Below are 24,637 nucleotides of genomic sequence, written 5' to 3'. Positions count from 1 at the left end.
AAAAAAAAAATTAAAATGACATTCAGCTTGGCTTGTCTGGGAGTGCAGAAAATGGAAGCACAAATCCCACCTCAGGAATTAGCTGTTACTTGGACTAGACTGAGCACACCCAGGGGATGCTGGAGGGACCCTGTGCAGGGCTGGGGGTCTCCAGATGCTGTGGGGAGCTCCCTGGTTCATGTGCCAGAGAGGCAGGATGTGAGCAGGAGCTCAGAGTCAGCAATTGTTTCGCTTTGGCAAGCGTGAGTCAAGCTTTCCCTGGGAAGCATTTCAAAAGCTGCACTCCATATAACCACATCTGTACACAACCCTCTTTTAGAGGAGAAAAATGTGCATCTAACAATTATGTAGTCAGATAATGCTATACAGAGAAATAAATGGGTAATGTGGACAACACAGTTTTATAATATGTAGATGCCTTGTCACTATTTCTAGTAACTATTATTTTCTTTTTTTTTACTAGGGACTAACTTCAGGGACTAGCTGGTTTTTTATTCACTGTTTTATACCTTTGATGCAACATTTATACTTTTGCTGACACATGTATTTCCATGACAATAAAAAATACGAAAACACAAGCCAAATGTGTTTGCTTCTTTTTTTTTCCCCATCCCATTTATTTAATGCTATCAAATACATCCAATAAAACTTCACAGGTATATAAGACATGTACTGTGAGATTCTTTTTTGGTTTGTAGCATCAAATTGGTAATAGGTTCAGACAACTCATAGAAAATAAAAAGTATTCTCATTTCTTCATATGTTAGAAGCACAACATCTTGAAAATTATGACCTTAAAAGAAAATGTCATTGTAGAGCTAATAAAAAGTTAAAATGCAGTGGTCCACTTAGAGTAAAGGTTTAGATTTTCAAGATGTATTTCAGAGGTAAGTCTATTTTGAGACATAGCAAACAAACCGTAGAACATATAGAAACAGGGTAACAGCTGGGCTTCTTGGCAATGACTATAACTTTATAGAAATTTAAAATGGGTGATCATATTTATTTTGCTTTCTTGTGAATGATTGTGGCTTTAATATTGCACTCGGAATCTTGTATTTCTGCCGTGCATGCTGCTTTCCAGGAGAGGGCAGTCCATATCCAGGATCAGTAGCTTTCCATCACACTGTTAATCCAAGGAATATAGTTGGAGACTCGAGCATAAACACCAGGTTTCATGGGTTGGGCACAGCCAAGCCCCCAAGAGGTGACTCCATGTTGGACAAATTTATCTTGGTCCAGACAGACTAGAGGTCCTCCACTGTCCCCCTAAACAGAGAAAGAACAGGATGATTCCTTCCTACAGGAGGCACAGAAATAGAAATACCTCCTACATGTGAAGGATGCAGTAGTTGTAAGGAGACACTGGAATTCTAGCAAGGCAAGAGTTCTCCGTGTATGTTGTTGAACACTTTTGTTAAGCCCTTTTCATGTCTCCCAGGCATTACATTTATTTTTGAAGGAAGGGGATTTATTGAGAAAGGATTTGATTGTCCTTTGCTTCCTCCCTTAGTCTCTTTCCTGTGGTGTTCATGGGTACCTGTTGTTACTAGATGATCCAGTGGCACTGATACTTGGAAATTCATAGTTCCTCTGACCCTTGTTTTGCCAGCATGGCAGTCTCCTTCCTTGACAGCTAACTGAGATGCTGTTAATTGAGCTAGCTTGGCATTGGAGGTTAATGGTTGAGGCTAGCAAGGGGGTCTGGGGAAAGAAAATTAGACCTTTTGGCATTCTAAGTTGGCTTCCATACATCTGACTTGTGCAGCTGTGGTTGCCATGTGCTCTGGAGGTCAGGCTTATCTGAAAAATTGCCCCCCTTCCTAGCAGCAGACAAGGGAGCAAGGACAGAGCAGAATACACGGGCATTTTTCAACTCAGATACCTCCTGGTGTGGTAACAACCCAAGGATAATTCTGGGCCTCTAAAGCCCAAAAAGCAGTGCCCTATTTTATTTGAGTGTGCTTAAAATTGGCTCTGATGCTCACAGACTTACCTGGCAGGTGTCTGTGCCACCATGAATATTCCCAGCACAGAGCTCATGATTCTTAACTCTGCCGTTCAAAAATTCTGGGCGATTGCATATTTTATTCTCGATTACAGGAAAGCCAGTTTCCTTTAAGAACCCCTCACCAGGAGTACCTTTGCAAATAAAGATGAGACCAAAAATTGATGAATGACAAAAATTATCACAGTCATAAAACAGAAATATCAGGGTATGGATAAGCAGTAAAATCAGCATAGTGTGCACTGTGCATACACTTCCCAAGCATAATATGAAGATATACCAAAATCAGAAAGCATTATCAATATTATGGTACTTATCAACCTCTACCAGTCACCATTGACCTTCCTGTTCTCACAGTACATCCATGTGGATCCAGTGCCCACAGATACTTGTGGGAGTCATTCCCAAGCCATTTTATTTCTCTATATCTGAATTTTCTGTGGACAAAATTAGGCAGGAAGCAAACACTTGAAAATGGCATTATGGGCAAGAAGACAGCAAAGGCTCCAATGCACTTCTCAACCAAGACAGAATGGGAGGTTTAGAAAATGGGGGTTTTATTTGTGTGAGATGTGAACCAGTCTGGCTTGGAGGAAGAATCATTCAAGAGAATGAGCAAACTCACATCAATATGATTAAGAAATAACCTAAATCTAGAAAAACTTTCCATCCAATTGGGCAAAAGCCAACTTTGGGGAAAAGCATGTGGACTGAGAGAGAAGTGACTCCTTAGCTCAGCTTCTCCTCTTGTAGCATCTATTTAGAGGGTTTCAGTTTACATGGCATTGAATGATTTAGGAGAATCAGTGTCAGTGAGACACAGTGGAAATTTTGGTAGCACCTGATGATTTTTGATCAAATAGGTTTTTCTTCAATAGCTTGTGTGGGGCACAAGAGAGGGCACACTTTGGATACAAGTATATACCAGTTTGCAAACATGGAGCTTTTAAATGTGTTAATGTTGTCTCACCTTTTGTATCCCCCCAGCCTGTCACATAGCACTCCTCTCTTCCTCCTAACACAGAGTTTTCTTTTGGCAAACAAACTGGGATTACGTGATCATTAATGACTGCTGGTCTGAAATGAACAAAGAGGAGGAATCATTAGCACAATCATACTAAATACTACCTTCAGGTTTCTAAAAATATTTTATATATATTTAGCCTTCATCATTTAAATCCTTAGTTTCAGTTAAGGTGTTTTTTTCTGACATGCAATATTGCTTTTTTAGACTCTAAACCCACAGAAAGTGATACACAGAAAAGTCTGAAATGGAGAATGACATAAAAAGAACCAACATTAATCCAGGAGAATGCTTTGATTTAGGCTAATGCATAGCCAACAGAACTTAATCACAAAGTTCTCACAAAGGGTCTGATTTAGTGGCATTTAACACCTAGGTGTTAGCTTGTTCTTTCTGATTTTAAATAACTTTATGTCAGGACATTTAGCATACAGCAGAACCTAAGTCCATCTGACTTGCCTTTGGGTGCAGCTAAAGGTCATTTAGAAGACCACATTTTTAAGCTGACCTGTCCTCTGTTTTGGACATGCACTGCAGCCACAGCAATGAAAGCACCTCACATTTGCAGATGGACAAATTCCTTTTGATTGCACAGTTCCACAGAGAGCATTTCTGATGAATGAAAACTGATGCAAGAAGGGCCATACTGGGCATTACATCAAATTCTTTGCCTGCCCACTGGCCAGCCCTGCTGGAAGAGGAAATCTCCCCACCACAGCATGGAAACAGCAAAGAGTGGCATCATGCTAATGTTGTTTCAATCATCATCACCTTAGCAAGGTGCAAGCATGTAGAAACACAGACTGAAAGCTCCTCTAGGCATTACCTCCTCCTATTCTGCTGCCACTGCCTCACCTTCCAGCAGCTGACACCCAGTGCATTCCCAGCCTGGCTCACTGTCCCTAGCCCTCCTCCCCTCCAAAGGCAGCCTTTCCCTTTCTGAAACCCTGCAGCTTCTGCGGAAAGGCAAGAAAGAGGGGGTCTCAAATCACTAATTGAGCACAGAATGTGCAGGAACACTCATGTCTACAACACCAGCAACCACTTTTCAGTCATCTTGTCCTGTCAGTGCTTCAGGTGAAGAGGTACCTTTTCAGTTTGAGCAGAGCAATGTCTGCTCCGCGCGGTCCCTTGAAAAATCTCTCTACATCACGGATTTGCACTGATGGCTCTCTGGCTGCTTCTCTGTGCAATCCAAGGTACACTCTGTAGGCAGATGCTAGTGAAAACCTATAGGAAGTGATTGCACATGGTGAGCTGATGAACACACAACCAGAACAGAGACAACTTACAATGTTATTGAGCACCTTGCTCTATCAAAGCCAGACAGCCAGCTTTGGAGTAAACTTAATCCCTTATAATGGCCCATGAAATCAAACTGGCAGAAGTTATCATTGTCACTCTGTTTTAGAGTCAAAATTCAGCTTTAATGAATGGCAAATAGACTTGGCTCAATTCACAACTGCTTGCAAGCTGTTTGCAACCAGCTTGGGCTGGTTATTGGATCTCTTGTTTCTCCTATTTTTCTCTTATTTTCTACTTCAAATAAGAAGTTGCTGGTGCAGACTATAACATATACTTACTCTTTTAAGCAGTGGGCAGCAGTAAGAACCCATTCAGGATCTATCAAAGTTCCCCCACAGAAATGCTGGTCATTCCTGTAATAGAGCAAAATGTCATGAAAAGGGCAATGGTTTAAAATGGGGAAGTTACATGTGTGCCTTGAAAAACTAAAGACATTATTCCACAATTTCATTAGGAAATGTTTTGCTTTCCTTGAATAATGTTTCTTACAACGACAGTAGGGTTCTGTGGACATTTTTAGGAGGCCTTGTATGAAAACACCTAGATCTTAATTCTTACCCAGAGTTTCTATTACTAGAAAACCCTGTCTGCAATGAGGATCACCATTTTAGAGATTTTTACTTTTTCTAGCTCTAATCACAGTCATAAAGCTCTACAACTGGTCTTGATTCCCAGTTTTATTACTAATTTTGCCAGTAGGATCAAATACTTATATAGAAGGACTGATCAAGAGGTGTATTAGCCATACTGTTACTTTTATTCACTGGAAACTGATTCTATTGTAGAATATAGCAACAGATTTAAAGTCATTCTGCCTTCTACTGAAATGTTTTTGGAATTTACAATTAACAATTGATCATCTCACTATTTGTCACAAAACAGAGCGTTCTTGGCTGTCTGAATGACCTTATTTAAGAACAGCACACACAGTATTTAGCCTTGAGCTATTTTTAAATTAAAATCAAGCTTGGAATGCTTAAACCACTTACTGTAACACTGCATGAGAGGCAAGGTTTCTTTGCAGGCAGAGTCTACTGTCATGGGCAATAACCATACCTGGGAGAATAAGACCTCGTACGGAGACTGATCTGCCAGGGCCAGGAGTGTGGATGTGAAACACACCCTGCAACAATCCTCTGAGCACACAGCTTTGGTCTGAACTTGGCTTTTCCACACTCATACTGAGGAGGAGCTTTGGAACAAGGAAAAAAACATCAATATAAGGAACTTCAGAGATTTGCTACGCATTCACTGTGAACTTGGTAAACTAAAAGGTGAAACTGTTACACTTGTCAGCCTCTGATTCTCTTCAAGTAATTCTATACCATACCTCATATATATATATATATATATATATATATATATTTTTTTTTTTTTTTTAGGTTATCTCCATCTGGAACACCTTAAAATTCCTAGTATATATATTTTCACATACAGTTCTCAGTGGCCAGCAAATTACACAAGAGTAGTTCTACAGTCAGAAAAAAAACAAAACAAAAAACAATCCAAAACAAAAAGAGAAGGGGAAGGAGATGAAAAGTGAGAGAAATAAGAAATAAATTCTCCTAACATTCTTAAATGGACTCTTATGGATGTCAGCAGTGCAGAAATTACACCGGCAGATGTTTTAAACTAATTTTGGTGGTGCAGCACACAAAATTCTAATGCTGTCTCTGAGGTACAAACATTTTTCAGCTCTTATTTTAGGATTATTTGGCACTTCAGATGTCTCTGAGTTATTAAAAAAAAGTAGTTCTTATTTGGTCTTGACTCTTATCAACAGAGAATTTAGAATTTTGTCAGCTAAAAGAGCTAACTAATGAAATTAAAGGCAAAAGCCATGTTTCCTCTGTTCTTTAGATTACCATCTCAACAAAAAACCAGTATTAATTTAAAGAAAACATGGATCATCAAAATAAAATACAAAAATCAAGTGAAAATGTGATTTTTTTTCCTTAAGAGTCGCAGCCCAACACATTCACTGCAGTACTACTTTCAGAGCTCAGTGTATATACAACAACTTTCTTGTTTGCTTCGTTTTTGGGTTTTGATCTGAGCACATTTTCTTTTGCTCACCACTGAGAGGATAAAGCAGCAAGACAGTCACCATTCTTTTGAGAGCTACCTCTCTTCCTAGCATAGTTTTTGTTGTCAATACACATGAAAGGACTGGAAACCAAAATATTATAGAACTTTATCATTGTACACTTTGTTGTTCCACCTCATTCATTCTACTAACAAAGGGCATTTGGTTAAATATTTAGGGTCAGATGCATTTTGCAGACACCAGATACGGTACAATAACAGAGGAGGGACAATCTGGTTGTCATCCAGAACAGAACCAGAGCCACATGAGCAGGCAGTGCAAACATTTTTCTGGTGTAGGAGCATGTCTTGTTCAGCAAGGCCACACACAGAGTTATGCCAGGAGATTAGGCTGGGGCAGGGAAAATTTCTGCTGGAACTGCCCATTTTGGAACACATGGCAAAACCCCATGAGCTCCATATCTCATGGTGTGTTTGGGGCTTTCAAGGAAGACCAGTCTTAAGTCTTCAGACAGAGACCTTGAACATCACTTCCCAAGGGCCTTAATTTCTAACCTAAATCTATTGCATTTAGATCAGTCTTTCACACTAATCACCGAGCATTCTCAAGATGTTATAAAAAGGTACAGGAAAGAGAGACACTAGTCTTTGAAGGACAGTAGGGGGACACTAGTCTTTAAAGGAATAATTACGGCACTTGGGAATGTCACAGTACTCCCAGGCTTTTCTTGGGTCTGTTGTGTAGCACCAAGGTCCATTCACATCTCCATCAGGATTCCTGCAATACTGTAACAAAGAATAAAGGCATCAGCTATTAACCACAGAATAAAAAAGCCAGCCAATTAATGTTTCAAAATAAAATAAAATTTGGGAAATATTTTTTTATTTTCATTTTTATAAGTGATTTCCAACTCCTTTTGTCAAAAATTATTTCATTTTCCATTTGCTCTGTGAGTTTGGAAAAAGATAATAAATATCAGACTTCTTCAACTGTCTTCAGACAGTAAGCTTCACTAGGGCAACCTTGGATCTCTGAGGTCTCAATAATTAGGAGATCTTGAATTGGATGAAGCTTTCCAAAGCACAGAAAATATCTACTGCTTTCCCTGCAGTTAACAGGAGCAGTAGGATCAGTCCTGAGGTCTTTTCACATCCACTCTGGCTGCATGACTCAGGGTCAAGTGAGTGTTGTGTGAGCTGCTCTTGCTCAAACTGATGATGGCTGTGGTGTTCACTCTCAGACAGGTATGCTGGTTAGCTGAATCACTCTCCAGGTTTTTCCTGAGCATAGTGACTGATCTCTGCTCAACACAGACACCTCACACAACTGTATGCTACCAGGAAACTTTTCTAGTTCCCTTCCCTATCCTGAAATATGTCTTAGAAAAAGGGAGAAAATATTTGCTTCCAAGAGCCCCTGACAAATGCAAGAAACAAGAATTTGTGACAGACAGCTTTTTAGAGGGAGTCTCCCCAATTTGAGCTGGAATTCACTACAGGGTAGGTGATGCCATCAAAGAATTGACTAAGTCAAGTCCTAAGTAAAAGTCCTGGTAAAAAATTAGTTTAAGCTGTCAACATCAAACACGCTCTTTATATCACATACAAAGTTTGTCACAAATTAGGCAAGTATTGTAAATGGGATGTTACAAGTTCAAAGAACTGGTGATGAGTACATTTGTTAGGACTAAGGCTGGAAAGGGAGATTGCCTTCCAGGATGGTCAGGTACATGTATAGCCCTGAATAATGGGGAATTACTAGGGGATAGGGGGCTACAATCCATCAGCTCTATATCTCAATGAGCTTGCACTGAACATCAGATTCATCACCACCTCACCTGTCCCTGGTACTACTGAAAAGTATGACCCCAGGTGTTCTTTCTATCAGAGGAGACAGAAGCTCTGCGCACAGACCAACTCTGGTTAGCCCTCAGTAGTGAGGAGAGGCAAGTGCCCATCTGAAGCCCTTTGGCTGTGCTGCAGAAGAATTCAGTAGAGCTTCTGGGCATCTCTGTGGCCCACGATGACCACATTGGTCATGTCAGCAAGAATTAGCATGATCAGGTGTTTGTATTTAACCGAGGAGAAGAAATTAATAAAGACTTGTCACCAAATGCTTGCTGAGGAACCCTGGAAAAGACAGGCAAAGCTCAATGACAACAAGTGTTAAATGAAGAGTTGTTTACATTTTTTTCCAGGCCTGCTCTTGGATGAGTTTCGGGAGTGAAATAGTCGTGGGTATTAGGTTTCTGAGAACTCCACTCTTGACAAGTCCTGCCCCTTGCAGTTTTTGCCACTGTGCCACGGTAGTCTTTACCATTTCCAACAATGCAGTCTGTGAAAAATGAAGGAAAGGAAATGATTGTTAGCTGTGAGCTGTTGCACCATTTGATGGCGGTGAAGCAGAGATAAATTTGAGGAAATAGTACTACAATTTACACCTCCCACATATTATGTAGATGAGGAAAGAAGAGCTACATAGTGTCAAGGATTACTAACAATGATATTTTAATTACCTCGCATCTTAAAAGTTTTCATCATGATCATAAAAGTCATAAATCTAAGAAGCTTACATTCAGTAAATCCTTTATGACTCCAGAAACCAGGACTACAAAGACCATGCATTCATAAAGTATTTTCCTTACAGACACTGGTATCTGTCCGATACCACATTTTACAGTATGTAAAAAGCAGTAACATGCATTTAGTCAAAACTATTAACTTCTAACCAGTGAAATGTGTCATACCAAAAAAAACCAAAACAAAACAAAAAAATTAAAAAAGAAAGTTGCAGTACTCTAACCAACTACTGCATAATAGAGTTGCATCTGAACTGAATAAAAAAAAAAATCCAGCTGCTCTGTGATGGTAAATGGTAAATCAGAAAATGAAGAGAGTGGATACAATACTATTAAATTCTGCATTTAATTAGAGTTTCCTGTATTTCATCCTCATTAAATTCTTGAACATGTTTCCATAAAAAACAGCTTCCTGGTTATTCCTGGCATTTCTGGGGAAGCTGAAAGTATCTCACCAGGGTCCTGTGTTGTCTGAGGAGGCTTGGGTACAGTCTGGTCATCACACTTCTTCAGGTCACAGTACTCCCACCTCACACTGGGGTCAGTGGTGTAGCACCATGGACGGCTGTCAGCATCCGGGTTTCTGCAGTAATTTTGGGTCAGGCCCCTACAAATGCAAACATATTATATTCCTATCTGTGCCACTGCCCTGGGGAGAGCTCAAAAGAACATTTTTGGAAAGCAGATCTGCTGTGGAGTTAGCATCTACATTCTGTCATGGCCAGTTAAAATCGTTTTTGCAGCAGAAAGAAATCAGGACACAAATATGGAATATTTAAATATGCCAAATACTTTTTCACTGATTAACACTTATTGTAGAATATAATTCAAAAATCCAGATAAGTAAATGCATACACGTCTAGCAAAGATATAACTTATTTTGTTTTTTTCACATAGGGTAATAGCTTTTAAAAAGAAATAGATTTTTGCATTTTGGAAAAAATAAATAAATATTAGGAAAAAGAAAACAATCTATCCCTTCCTCAAAGCTTTAATGACTTGCAGACTAGGAAGCAAAGACTTAAACTCATGAATAAATTAATGCATAGAAACAGTTCATTTCAGCATAAGGGAAAATTTATGGTAGCTATCAATTGCCTTAGAAGCAATATAGAAACACACAGTTAAATAGTCTAAAGTATAATAGCAACAACTGTGGTTTCTTTCAAGATAAGGTAAATAAAAAATGTTTCCATGATAAATGAAGTAGAAAAGGAAGGGATTATTTTTATCTAGTACACTCCCTTTCCCTTGTGCAATGATGATGCAAACCAAAACAAGTTCATGAATGACCACTGTCCAATGAAACCTGGAAATGGGAAGCCCACGTACGCGTTTGGGAAGTTCTCCTCCGTTTTGTTGTGCCGGTGAGGTGACATTGAGCTCCAGGCTTGGCATTTCTTTCCCGAGAGAGTGAAAGAAGCTGTACCACGGTAAGTCACCCCATTGCCCTGATAGCACTCCTCAGTAACTTCAGCCTGCCCAGGCACATCAACTGTGTCATCTGTAGTGAGTAACAGAAACCAATCTCTTGCATCTTAATACTTTGACATTTATACTTGAGCACAGAAAGACAACAGAAAACAAGCCAGAGTGTTTCATTGACCACCACAGTGTGCTCTCTGTAAGAGAATCCTTCTCAGACAGTAGATCAAAAGGAAGATTTCAAAAGATGTTTGCAAAAATTTCATTATATAATTTCATATATAATCCGTATGCTAGTTAAAAGCATTTGTACATAATTTTACTGTCACACATGGGGATTTATTTCAGATAACAAGCCAAATGGTTAACATATTGATCAAATTTTTTTCAGGACGGGGGCTATCTGTGTCTTTGCCATAGACATGTGTGTGGAACAGGACTACCTAGTGTAAGGAGAGTTTTCTTATTGTTTTCTGTGGAGCCTTGGTTCAGTGCTCCTAAATGATCTTAGCTTTTGCTACAGATGCAGTTTTTAAGGACCTGGCATGTACAGCTAACTAACTTTTCCATGGAGCATTTAAAATTATATCAGCTGAGGTAACCACCACTGAGGCAAAATGACAAGACTTCTGTTACTGCAGTATCTCCTGATCCAAGTCAGTAGCTGATTTAAAACCTTCTGCACTTAGCCACCAGACTGAACACACCAGCTGGGCTGCACATCAGACCCAGGAGTTCAACTAGACAGGGCAATGACAACAATGACAGCAACAATGCAACAGAGCAGGGTCACACAAGATTTTTCAAAATACACCATGAAGACCCTTCACTTCCACTTGTCTCCTGTTCTTACCAGGGGCCTCTGGCTTGGTGTTGTCACAGGAGGGGATGTTGCAATATTCCCACCGGGCAGATGTGTTGGTGGTGTAACACCATGGCTGCTTCTCACCATCAGGATTTCTGCAGTAGTTTTCATCTAGGCCCCTAAAACAGAAAACTTGACTGATAAAAAGTCTCTCACAGAAATCTATTAAAGATTATGAATGAAAAGATTGCTGTTTGCAGTTGTATTTACTGGTAGGTAGCTGCTGCTCTCATTTACTGATGCCATCTGTTACAGGAATAATTGCAATTCACTGGTGTTTTGGATGTGCTAAACCAGACACCTGATGGATGAATTAAGAGTGTGTAGTACTTTGAGGTCAAGAGTAGCACAGCAGAAAGAATCTAGGGTGAAATAATCTAGCCCCAAGCAAATATCATAACTTTACTGTTTGTACTTCACATAGTTTCATCTGAGCAACATACAGCAAAAGGATGAAATGAGAAGGAAAAAAGTCAGTCAAGAAGAGCTTGAAAGTCAGAAGAGGAGACACTAGTATTCAAGAACAAAGAAGTCAATAAAAAGAAATGCATGAAAAAATTGAAAATATGAGATCCAGCAGGTGAAGAATGCTGGTGTAACTGAAGAACTTTGCAATACAGACGAAGAGAACTGAAGTGATTTTGAGACTTGGTATTTCCCATGGACACTGAATTACAGAGGGGTTTCACTTACTGGCAGGGATAGTTTTCAGGAGTGCGAGCGTGCCTGTGTGGAGACTGAGAGCTCCAGTGCTGGCAGGTATTTCCTGATTCAGTAACAGATATTGTGCCTCGATAGTCCTCTCCTCTCCCTGAGAGACACTGGCGGCCTGGCGCAGGAGGTGGTGGGGGTGTTGCTGTTACAGAAAAAGGAACTGAAATTAATCAGTGCCTTCTAGATGTAGTAAAAAACTAAACCAACAAGCCACTCCAAACTTTATAATTATGTGGGCTTTTCAGATTTAATTGCAGGTAAGTTCTAATTACCAAAATATCTGAAAAGTCCAAAGGCAGAGAAAAAAAAAAAATCTAAAGATATCTTTCTTAACTTTTCCTTCTACCATTTTGAATCAGAATAGAGCTGGAAAGTGAGTAAGTGACAATGTTGTGAAGAAAAACTGGGGTGAAAGTGTCAGGCCCATCAGTGACACAGAAAAGGTGCATGTGTAAAGCAGACATACTCTGGCTGGTGAGAACAGCAAAGATGAGGTCAAGTGAGAAGTCCCAAGGAAAAGTATAATGGCAAGGACAGGGTTCAGGAGAAAAGAAAACTGAAATGGTGGAGAATTGATTTGGAAGAGCAAAACAAAACCAAAGTATTTTCAGGAAGAGTGAAACTTCTTGGCATCAAAAGAGGAACATCAGAAGAAATGCCAGAAATGCCTGGTCATAGAAAAGCCCATCAAGGAAGGGAGATGTGCTCCAGAGAAAATCATCAGAAATGCCTATGACAGAATGTCTGGCCCCAATAAAGCTATCACAGGTTCATTCTAGTGTGATTAATTTTTTTCTTTGAGGAAAAAATCAGCTGTCTTTTATACTTTTCTTTATCTTTGGGACCTCTTCTGTTCTAGAGGTTCTAGATCCTTGCACCACTCTGACTGGAAGAAGTCTAGAAGTCAGACTCACTGCAACGAGGAATGTCACAATATTCCCAGCGTTTAGTTGGACTGGTAGTGAAACACCAGGGCCGAGGTTCTCCATCAGGATTGCGACAATAATTATTCTTCAGATCCTTCTCTGGAAAACTGGACCAGAAAAATAAGATTTTTAGGTTTTAAGATATGTTACCTAGTAGCTGTAACAATCATCCTGTCTGGTGCAGGTGTTCTTCAGCCCACCACTGATGATAAAGAGACAATCACAAAACCTGACTCACTTTTCTGGGAGGTATCCATGGGAGTGAGGTTGCTGGGAGTCCCAGCGCTGGCACTCAAGCCCAGATGTTGTTGTTGCAACTACTCCATGGTAGTTTTCTCCACTGCAGTGCATGCACTCTACTGTAGGAACAAGGCAGAATAAGGACAAGAGAGACAGAAAGCCCTTCATGAACTGGTCCAGAAACATTCCCCCTCATCTTGCATGAAGCACCAGAGCCTGATCAGAGCAAAAGACTGAAGCACAGTCATTTTTTGGCAAAGTAAAAGCTTATTTCCCTTGGTAAGATGACTTTAACTAGTTGATTATATTTGGACTATTCCACTAAAAAAACCCACTAACCAGTATTATAGACTACAGGCTTTAAAAGAGCTAAATTGAATCCATTTAGATACAATTTAAAACTGTGCTTTGTTACTGTCACATTTTATTGAGTTTTGCACTAGCAGCTGTCATTTGTCAATTCTAATTTTATGATATACAATTGCAGCCATATGTCTGTTTTTTATCTAGGGAAAAAAAGGACTTTGTATAGGTGTTTTCAGGGTCTTTTGATATCTTCCTTGTTGATGTTGAAAATGCTTTGGAAAGTTTCACGCTGAACTAAATTCAAGTGTGAAGCAAATGCTAAATTAAAAATAAAAGTATCTGAATAACTTCACATTCTTGAACACATCTTGCAAAAAATGGAAAGAAGTCAGTATATGTATCCTTACCTTCACACTCAGGGATGTTACAGTAGTCAAATCTGGTATCAGGATCTGTTGTGTAACACCAGGGTCCCTTTTCATCCCCGTCAGGATTTCTGCAGTAGTTTCCCTCCAGTCCTGCTTTGGGATATTTTTCAGGTGTGTAACTGGAATAGAATTAAATGGGATTACAGAATAAGGAAAGTGTCTCAATTATTCATCTGAGACATTTTTTTATTCTAAATATAAAATCTTTATCTGAGGACAATTTTGAGATGTTGTCTATAGAGGGGCCCCTAATTGCTACTGTGTGCCATTGCTGAAGCATCACAAGTGCTACAATGATAGACTTCAGGAAATGCAGTGCTTCTCTGGCCAGTTATGCCTTAATACTTGCATTTTCTTTAGCTATTTGTTTCCAGCAGTTATTGTTCAGTCAGGGTACCATGTGGCATGTAGTGAACTGTTTCCTCTGGGATATGTTCCCCGGGAGATGCAATGACAACATATTTCTGAAATGTGAGAGCCCTCTGTAACATGAATGCTGTAGCTTCTGAATAGGAGGTTACTAAATAAACCCAGTTCAGTATTTTTTATTAAATACAAGAAATACTGCTTTGTTAATTGTGGATTCACTGATAAAATGATGCACCTCTATCTCATCTGCCATGTTATACCTTTGGCCAAGAGAAGAAGTTCTTGCTCTGGTGAGATTACTGAAAAATTCTGATTTCAGCAGAACCAGATGTTTCCCTGTCTAGTGTTTTGCTCATGTAAAGAGCATAAAATTTAAATGTGACTGCCAAGGCTGACAGCGTCTCTATTAATCATGTAGCATCACTTAGAGGTCTCTGAGTAACAACTCAGATTAGAGAATGATCTTATTCTAGATAGGTATAGAAAAATATTTTAAAAGGAGATTTCCAACACCAAAAAATGGCTTACAAGACAAATTTGCATTTATGCATGGCTTGACAAAATTTCAGAAAAAACATATAAACAGATATGAAAAGACCTTACTTTGGTTTATGTGGGGAATTCTCATCCCACCTCTGGCACCGCACACCGTTCCGAGTTTTGGATTCTGTTCCTCTGTAATCCACTCCTTTTCCCTCCTTGCATTCTAGAAGATAATCTGAAATGATATGTGCTTAATCAGTATCATGACATATCCATTGGATTCTAACATATACAAAATCTATTTTCATGCTAACACACTTAAAAATGTTCAATCATATTTTGACTTTCTTAAGTTCCCTAAACTAGACATTTTACATTGTAAAAACCTGCCAGTTAGCTGATGTCTAAGTTGACTTAATTTGGACTGAAAAATGTATGTGAAAGCAAAAAAAGTTCTACACTAGAATTCCAGAGAAATAAGTGTAACACAATCCAGTTATTTTGGAAACATGCCATAGTAAATTCAAATAATAAAATATGCTTTAAACATTTAAATAGATACTATAACAAATTAGAAACACATTCTCTTTTTCTTACCTCCTGTGAGATTATTATATTTACTCACAGTAATCAAAATAAAATCTTTAAAGACAGTCACCTGAATTCAGGTGAAGACAAGGCAGCTGCAGTTTAGGGACAGTCACTGTCAGGTAATGTGTCCTCTGGCTCAGAAAACTAAGTAGGAAACTCATTTACCATTTCCCTAGGGAAGCAATCTGCCTTTTGGGTTGGGATCTGGTTTGTCTCAGTGACTTTAAGTAGTGTCCAAACTGAATACTTTTAGAGACTCAGTTTTCCAACAGTTTTTCTCAGCATCAAAGTTGTGGCAAAGTTGACATACAGGAAGAAGAATAACAGAAATCTAGAGAAATAATGCCGTTTTACACAGATCTGTCTTGCCCAAAGTGAAAAGAACTAATATTTGAATCCAAAACATGGTTCAGATTTTCTGAGGGCTAATAGTTTAGACCTGAATTTATAGATGCACCTTCAGGAATGCTTTTACTTCAATGTATATTTAGAGGCAAGTTTACTCTAGAAACTTTAGCTGGAAGCGATTTGTATCCCTCAAACAATTTTGCAATAAAATAACATTAAACCCCTCAATTACTGAACATTGAATCAGTCAAGTGCTGACTCCTCTTGTTTGTGTAAACTTTTGACCGTTTATATAACCTTTAGGGCTTTTCCTTTCTGATGACAAATGACTAACTTTGATCCCCAAACTCAATCCATGTCCTTTGGGTTAACTATTTCCAAACAGATATGTAGCTAACAATTGCCAAATGCAGCTTTAATTCTTTACTTTTACTATAAATCAGAGAAAATCAACTTTCTCTTTTATAGCACATACTGTAGAAAAAACAACTTCTGAAACTGTCAATTTTATAGAAATTGTCATCCTTTGTGCTGAATGAAATAATAAATAGCAACCAGGTCTCATTGAGTAATTGAAAAAATTCAGCAAATAAGAAGATGAGCAACACAGACACCATCTGACACACACACAGCAGGTTGCGTTTTTGATGTTTATGATACCAAGGGTCATCTTTCAGTTTCTGCAGGTAGAGATGCAATTTTTGGAAATTTTGGTTTTGTCAAACAACAGTTTTCACACCTTCAGTGGCCTCAAAACATTAACAAATCCAGTGAGTATTGAGTTATAACCTCAGTAAACCCAAGGGATGTCTCAAAAATAAACCAAAATTGCAGTCTAGCTCCTGATCACAGTAAGCAAAACCAATATGATTATTTACATATAAATTACTGATTCAGTCTTTCAGCTTTGTTACTTGTTAATTCATCCACTCAGTTCTCCTTCTAAATAGGAATTGCAGAAGATTTCTTAGCACTACTTAATTGTGAATTATGGATAGTCCCACCTGCTTCTGTGTATAATGAAAGAGCTAAAGTTCTAAACACTGAATTACCTGCAGAAAAAATGCAGCTGGCCAAAGGCTTCAGAAATTATTAGGCTGAAAAGGACCCTCAGCTGCCTTTGGTCCACAGCCCCAGAAATAGCATGTTCTAAGGTGGGTGAGACTGCTCAGAGCTGTGTCCAGTCAGTATCTACAAGGGTGAAGGCTCCAGAGCCTCTCTGGGCAGTGTGGCCCAGGACTTACCCACCTTTCTGTGAAAAATTACTTCTTTATATCCACAGTGCCTGAACAAAATCTCATCTGGATGTTAGGCTGCAATCCAGCAAAAGCTGTTGATTACTATCTAAAATCTCCTTGCAGCTGCTATACACACAGCATTGCCATCCCACAGGGAGGGGTAAGAGCAGGTCAACAGAGAAATAAAGATGCAGTTCTCTGGAGCTCATGGGTATTTACTGTCAAGTTATTGAGATTCTTGCCTCTTGCTTAGAAATTGGCCCATCAAAACTACGTCGTGATTTCCAGCAGCTGAGAACCTGGTTCATTTTAGCTTTTGATGCACCTTTCTCTGTTGAAGGAGACCAAAGCCTTGAGACAATATAGTTTCCAATTTCTGAATATTTTCAAATGTATTAATATTTTTTTTCAAAGTTACAAATTAGCAAATGGTCAACCACAATGTTCATGAAGTCATTTAACACAGAACAGAAGTAATTCTATTCAGAGTTTACCACATTACCTTGTATCTGAATGATCCCTGAGGAGATTTTTCTCCCTTATGTATTACTAAAGTCAGGAAACAGCACAATGAAATTTATGTTACATTAAAAATAAACCACATTCCCTCTTCCCTGTGTATAGCAAGAGTTCCATGCTCAAGAATGTAATTCAAAAATAGTCTTAAAATCCAATTGTTTCCTTGCATCTGGCATAAGGTAATAATTTTTGAAACAGGATAAAAATTGGATAGCTGCCATTTCTCAGTGACACACTTCCTATTTTCAGAAAGAATTAGGGACCATTTCTGTCAAATAATCATAATCTATGACAAAAATATTCATAAATAAAATATGTACGAAAGGGGAACACAAAAATTCACTACACCAATTAATTACGTCATAAAAATAAGAATAGGATAAAAATGTTACCAAATTAATTAACTGAAGAGTATGAACATCATACAACAATATACAAATACTATAAAAATAGTTAATTTTTATCTGAACCGCAATCCAATAATATAAAAAATATATAAACATACTTCTTTTTTCGTAAAGAACTGCATTTGCCCTTCTGAATATCATTGCTGTTTTGGTGTTCTCAGTCAATGTTAAACACTGTTGGTCTTTACTGGTAAATAAGAAGGCCCTGTTGAAATTAAGAGGAGAGAGCAATGTAAGAAACAATACTGCATATATGCTTATTTTCCTGAAAACATTTTTGTATTAAGTGTCATTTTATCAAACACTACATTCAAATCACTGAGTTTTGCAGCTCACATTTTCGGTGGTGATTTTCACTTCTAAGCGTTCATATCAAACTTAGCTGAAAGGGAGCTACCAGAACAAATTATAACAAGGGATAAAAGATTTATAACGTGCCAGAGGTTCAAGAGACCATGTTGAAGGGGATATATATACAAGGCACCTTGACTTTATTATTGACTTTATCCTGGGGAATGTCTCACTCCTTGATGACCACTAAAATATTAGTGGTCATTCAAGGAGTGAGACATTCCCCAGTGTGCAGAAGTTACTAAGGAGCACGTAAAACACAGGACCAGGACCTTAAATTACCTTGTTGTACCTCTTCTGAGAGTAAGAACTTTGTAAGTCATAGCATTTTGTCTTTTCAGCAGGTGACTAGGCTGTAAACTGCAAAACTGGAGCAGATGGTTTAGCCTTTAGAATAGCATCTAAGGAAACCTTCTGACAGGCATAGTAATTCCTACAGCTGGCTTTTCTGAACTGAAAAAAGAGCAGTAGCAGCATGGCATTCAGTGGGTAGATCCATATCAGGAAAGCTGCTACCCACAAATAAGCCAATTAAGCTGTCAGTAATGTTAAATTTGTAAGTAGTGAAGTAACTAAGGGCACAGCCCAATCCATGTCTAAGGTGGGATAACAAGTCTGAAATATTGATCTGAAGCTTTAATTGAAGATTGGTCTGAAGCATTAATGTGAGGATGCTGCAGTGTTGGCCTGGTCTTAAGCTCTAACTAACATTTATCTTTCTTCCTTCAAATCCTTCCTGCCAGAGAGCATCTGTTCTTGCTGGATTGTAATAGATCTCACATAATTAATTAAGGAGGCATTAACCTGATGTTGTTTCCAGTGCCAATGATGGCAGGCTTAGCCCCAGTGCAGAAGCTAAGGAATTATACTGTGTCTGAAAGGGAACATTAATTGCCTGCAAACTGTAAATATATAATCTGAATATACAGACTTGCCCTCTCTGCCTTCCTCCCTACTTTCCTGAAGTACATGCTGCTGCAGCTCTGCCCTCTTTGTGGTTTCCAGGGTGAAGCTGGATCAAAGGGAATTGATGGTATTTCATACAGTCAGCAGCCTCTGTCATCCTTGAGGGTTACAGCTTCTGAAAAAAAATCTCCTTTTCTCTTTCGTTAAAACACAAAGTTACAAAACACATTTAAGAAGTCAGAACCAGTGCAACCCTGCCTTGAATAAAAGCATTTAGTAAAACCAAGTGCTTGAAACAGCACTGCAGACAATCACTCTGCTTCAAAAAGGTGTGCTGCAGAAGTGGTAGATTGGAAGAGAAATCTCTGCCCCATCTGTGTGCACTGCCTCCCACTGCAGTAATGGACATCTCTCCTCACTGCCCCAGTTTCCTTCTATTCTGCTGGAGCTCAATGGGCTGCAAGGCTTTGCTGCAGGAGATCCAGAAGCCTGAGGCTCAGAGCAATAGGCTCCAGCAAAGCAAAGACCAATGATGCAGGCTCATCAACACCTTTCATGCTCACCCCTTGAGCCTGGTTAATGCAAGAGCAGTGGGAGCACTTGGCTGAAAGAAGAATCATGAAGGTTTAGGTGGTCATCTCCTTCTCAAAGCAAATAGAAGTTACCCAAGTTCAAATTCTAGTAAAATTCCAAATAATGGGTTTATCTGTGAGATACCCAATGCAATGAAAATAAGCAATGCCATTATTGCTGTCCTAAATTTCCAAGAAATTAATTATGAATCCCTGTTGCAGGAGTGCAAGAGTCTTGATAAAACCATGTCAAGTTGGTTTGCAGCATGTCAAGCTGTGCATAAAGATATTATAATGTTTTTCAATAAAAATTCAACATAACTTCCTTAATTTCTCTATATTTCTTGTCTTCAACTATATGTCCCAGGCATTCTGTTACTACGCATTTTTTGTTTTTTCAGCAAGCCTCAAATCCCCACATAGTCATAAGGCAACCTTTGAAAGTTCAGGCTCCTGATAAAAATGGCAAATAAAATAAAATAAAATAAAATAAAATGAAATAAAATAAAATAAAATAAAATAAAATAAAATAAAATAAAATAAAATAAAATAAAATAAAATAATATAAAATAAAATAAAATAAAAATGTGGGAACCAGTGGAAATTACCTGCAAGCAAACTTCTCTTCATTTTCACATTTCTCTGCACATTCTTCATCACTATTTGTTCTATAAACTTGCTTCATTGGGTTGAGCAGCCAAGCCCCCTCTGTTCTCACATAGCGGTCTAGGATGCTTCCTTGCACTAAAAGGAAAAAGAGAGAAAGGAGTGAAAATGGGAATGATTATTTGATTTATTTTAAACTCTCATGTTAAAGTCTGTCACCTAGCCATGTGATATCATCATTTAATTGCTGGAATGATTGGGCTAATGGTGACAAAATATGGGTAAATCTAAAATGCCCTCCTGGTATGGTAAAAGGTAGCATCACTGAAAACCCAGTGTAAGGCAGGATAGAGAAATGGCTTGAATAGTGATAACACAAACTTATGGTATAAAGTAATGGGAGCACAGAAGATGACCTGAGGAGCAAAAAAAGTGAGGTGTTTCAGAAAGAAAATAGTGGCCATGCATACTTTGGACATTTGGAGAAATGGGACTCAAGAAAGTGTGAAACAATGATGTCCATTGCTCTCCATTTATCCACATGGAATGAATTCAGATTTATCAGTCACCTCCTTTCAAAGGCTCCTCCTCCTAAAAGAATCAAACCACCCCCAGTCACTGGGGTTGTCAGATGTTTGGTTTGTCATTTTTGTAATAACCCTGTACTGAATTTACCTAATAACCAAGGTAGAAGTTGTTGCCCTCCATCGCAATGAATTAACACAAGACACTAAACTGGTAAACAAATTCACCTAACAACCTCTGGGCTACAGCTGCCTGTCAAATATATAGGATACTAAAAAGTACAGCTATGTCTATTGGTAAACTCAAAAATGTTCAAGAACAGTCCTCCTTGTAAGGACTTTGGCATTTTCCTGTTACAGCTCTGTAATCTCAGAATTCCTGCACAGCACAGAGACTTTCATGACTTCCAGCTGCAGGGTCATGGAGTTACACGAGTCCTGTGATTTTTAGTTTCTTTATCAGTGGAGCATATGACTCTTCTGACGAATGTTTGGCTCTGGGATTTAGTTGTTCTGCAGGATTTCAACCCCAGACAGACACCCTGGCCCCTGGTCACTGCAGGACATCTCAGTCCTGCTCTGTTTTTGTGCCTGGCCTTACACAATTGCTGAAAAAAAGGCAGACAGGGGATGAACCAGACCATGACTGGAATCTCAGCAATAACAGCCATGCTGCAGAGAGGGACTTCCTCACTTTCTCCGACCCGTCTGTCTCAGCCATGGCCCAGTGCCAGCAGGAGGGACAAAAAGCCTCATTGTCCCACTCAGACCCACAGTGAGCAGGGGCTCCACTGGGCTGCTCAGTGATGTATTCCCAGCTGAGAGAGGCAACAGCTCCTCCCTGTCCTGAGTAACACCCTTTAGTGTGGAGCAGGCTCACATGTGTCCTGCTGTTAAATTCCTTCACCTGAGAGACAGCTCAGCCTGCAATTGGGTATTTTCCTACAGATAATTTTGCATCTACATATTGAAGCTGGTAAAACAGGGATAGAAGTCAAATTATGCTTCTTCTCATACAATTGCAAAAGCATAGAAGTTACTGCAGGGGTTTTTCTGCATTTAGAGAAGGGAAGAGTTTGTCCCTAAGGGTTGGCAGTTACTTTAACAGTGTGCAGGGAAGGAAAGGATAGCTGCTGGAAAACAAAAGAATAAGTGAAAAATAGTCTAATGAAATTTCCGCTAGTTATTTCAAAACAAAAACACTGAGAAGAAATGTTTTGAGACAAAACATTAAACTAGGTTAAGACAATATCATAGTGATGCTGCAATGCTCTCCACAAGGAAAAGAAAAACAAGTAAAGAATTCCTATTATGGTACAGCTTCCATGCAAACTTAATTCTGTTCTGTTTTGACATTTTGCAATAATATTGTTATTATTATTGCAACATTTGATTTTAAAAATATTGACAGGGTCATAATTGATTTGGGTCATAAAAATATTTTTCCCCTTTTGTGTTATATTTACATGGAAGGCATCATACTTTAAGAAAATAAAAAGGAAAATATGCAATCTGAATAAAAAACAGTAAATTTTCATGTTACCATTTTCCCTGTATCTGTGGTTTTTTACAGTCTCAGGAATATGTATTATTATCTTATTCAGAAATGCAAATATTTACCACTATTTGAGAAAGGATTTGCAAACAAAAGTACAGTATCTCAGATAAAAGCCCAAATTGTATATTTTTCTCCCTCATATAAAATTCCCACTTCATTAAGAAAGGAATTTAATTTTACTAAGGTTGTTCTTTTGCAAAAACAAAGATTAGAAACTAGAATTTAAACAAAGATAAAAATTTTAGCATTAAATAACAGATTTTCTTTTTATGCTGGGGCATGTCTCTAATATTTCCAGCTAAAATCTACCCAAATATTTTCTTAACTGTTACCTCTTCTTGTGTTTTAAAACAGCACATGTAAAATGCTTGTTTATTTCATTGCACCTTTATACATGCATTAGCACATTGTATTACACATGTATTTTTTACTGCAATCACAACATACTGAGTGGTTATATAGGTGCCTGCAAGAAGCTGCATGGTCTGAATCTCACAGTTCATTGCAGTTTAAGGTTTTCAGGACAGAGAATATTCATATGCACGAAACCCATAAAAATATATCTAAAGAGAACAATTCAGTTCTTTTGTGTTCCCAAACATTTTTATTGTCTTCCACAAAGTTATCTTTTCATACCAAAAATATTGCAGAAAATAACAGTGATCAGATTTGGTCTCCCTGTCACATGGAATGATAAATTCACTGTTAAGAACATGGTTATGAAAAAGAGTGAAACTGCAGTATGTAGAGCAAGCTTTCCTTTCGTTTGTGATTCTGTTTTGCACAAGCATTAACAGACTTTAAAGCAATCAGAATAAGGATCACAGTAGCTGGTAATAACATAGAAAAAATCCCAACCCAAACCTAAGATAATAAACCAGAAACCAGAGGGAGCCATGCCTTTGTACAAGCCTTTGACAGGCTGCTTCCCAAGGGTGTCCCTGCCTCTGGCCATGGAAAAAGTTTGCTGGGAGCCATTAGTTGCCCATGCAGACACCAAGGCTGCTCCTTTTTTGGATTCTCTAATGAACACAGCCCTGGAGAAATGACAACTCTCACTCTTCAGCAGCAGCTCTTGCTGGCCAGCAAGCCCCAAATCCAGCATTGTCCAGGGAAGTTGTGACACAGGGATTTGGGGACCTACCTTCCTCACATGGAGCTCACAAGAGTCTGGCCCCAGTCTCACCCAGGCAAGCAGAAGGCAAAGCACTCTTACCTGAGCTGAGAAAGACCAGAAGGAGAAGGGCAGCTTTGCTAATCCCCATTTTGGGCCAGCTTGGCGGGTGCTGGAAGTTGTGTGTGTCGGTGCTCGAAGTTTTATTGACTCGCACTGGAGTGAGGCAGCATCAAACAAACAAGGCAGGAGGATTAAGTTAATCATTCTCCCATGCTGCTCCCCCCTTGCCATGGTGTGGCCGTTCAAACAACCTTGAATTGGATGGATTACCAAATCAGATTCAATCATTTCTACTGGATGCTGTTAAATGCAAAGGCACTTTCTTGTTTTGCAGGATGTGTTTTGTTCTCAAATGGTTAGGTCTTTCTCTGCTAGGGAAAAGACAGGAATAATGTTGCTGAAAAGCATGGAAAATCATGTGTCCAGGCAGGATCTGAATTTCTCTTGACACTGGAGTCCCAGTAGTAAATTCAGCCATGCATACCTTCACTGATTTATAAGGAGCAACTTCTATTTAATCTCATAGTAAGCATGATTATAAGATTCTGATATTATTAGCACTGTAAAATAGTTTTATTTTACTTATTTATTAAATAATTCCTTTTCTGCTGTCTCCTTGACCTAAAGTTTTCTCTTTTTTCTTCTATCTGGGACTACGACTTAATTTTAATTTCATTTTAACTTAAGATTTAAGAGGATAAACATTAGGTTTAAGTGTTCTTTAATTTAGTGTTCTTCCTTAGCAGACATCTAACTCACACTGCATGCACAAACTCATTCAGTGAGGGTGTCAGACTTTGTTCATCTGTGTGTTATCCTGATTTCAACATCAGATCACTTTGCATTTCCCAAGCAGCCTTTATCTTGGAAAAGTTGCACTGCAGCACCATTTCATGGCTTCTCTTGCCTGTTAACTCTCTGGTGTTGCTTCCAAACAACTTATTGAACCAAACGTGCTGGTGGCTCACTGGAGGCAGGAGTAGGATGAATACTGGATGGGGAGAACAGACTTGAATGGACACTGCTGCATCATGCAATTCAATCTTCTGCAATTGAAGCCAAAAGTTTACAGAATCATGAGTTGCCTCTAAAAATGAATGAGGCTGACCACTTGTACATCAT

The 24,637-nt window shown here is 38.7% G+C and overlaps 1 protein-coding gene across 2 annotated transcripts; it reads right to left on the bottom strand.

Moving 5' to 3' along the window:
- Positions 1–584: 584 nt before the first annotated feature.
- LOC130251453 (plasminogen-like) lies at positions 585–23,694 on the bottom strand. 2 transcript variants are annotated; one of them, XM_056488067.1, is made up of 19 exons: positions 23,555–23,694; positions 20,259–20,394; positions 17,920–18,026; positions 14,839–14,953; positions 13,846–13,985; positions 13,131–13,251; positions 12,881–12,999; positions 11,946–12,108; positions 11,241–11,371; positions 10,295–10,466; positions 9,418–9,569; positions 8,570–8,718; positions 7,076–7,169; positions 5,394–5,529; positions 4,616–4,690; positions 4,122–4,262; positions 2,979–3,085; positions 1,997–2,142; positions 585–1,269 (listed from the first exon to the last, which is right to left on the bottom strand). In XM_056488067.1, exons 1-19 carry the CDS (start codon positions 23,601–23,603, stop codon positions 1,108–1,110), a joined length of 2,415 nt encoding a protein of 804 aa, XP_056344042.1. In that variant the 5' UTR covers positions 23,604–23,694; the 3' UTR covers positions 585–1,107. The 2 variants fall into 2 exon arrangements, with proteins under 2 accessions (XP_056344042.1, XP_056344043.1); XM_056488068.1 differs by having other exon boundaries at positions 13,131–13,248; positions 23,555–23,672.
- Between the last annotated feature and the right edge of the window lie 943 nt (positions 23,695–24,637).

This window comes from Oenanthe melanoleuca, chromosome 3 (genome assembly GCF_029582105.1).
Source record: "Oenanthe melanoleuca isolate GR-GAL-2019-014 chromosome 3, OMel1.0, whole genome shotgun sequence".
Taxonomy (NCBI): Eukaryota; Metazoa; Chordata; class Aves; order Passeriformes; family Muscicapidae; genus Oenanthe; species Oenanthe melanoleuca.
This window is presented reverse-complemented; position numbering and strand designations above follow the sequence as displayed.

Coding starts and splice junctions, on each gene's coding strand:
- LOC130251453 (XM_056488067.1), bottom strand. CDS start 23,603: ATGGGGATTAGCAAAGCTGCCCTTCTCCTTCTGGTCTTTCTCAGCTCA. Junction 20,395..23,554: donor TCTGGTCTTTCTCAGCTCAG/GTAAGAGTGCTT, acceptor TTTTCCTTTTAG/TGCAAGGAAGCATCCTAGAC. Junction 3,086..4,121: donor GCTCTGCTCAAACTGAAAAG/GTACCTCTTCAC, acceptor TGTTCATTTCAG/ACCAGCAGTCATTAATGATC.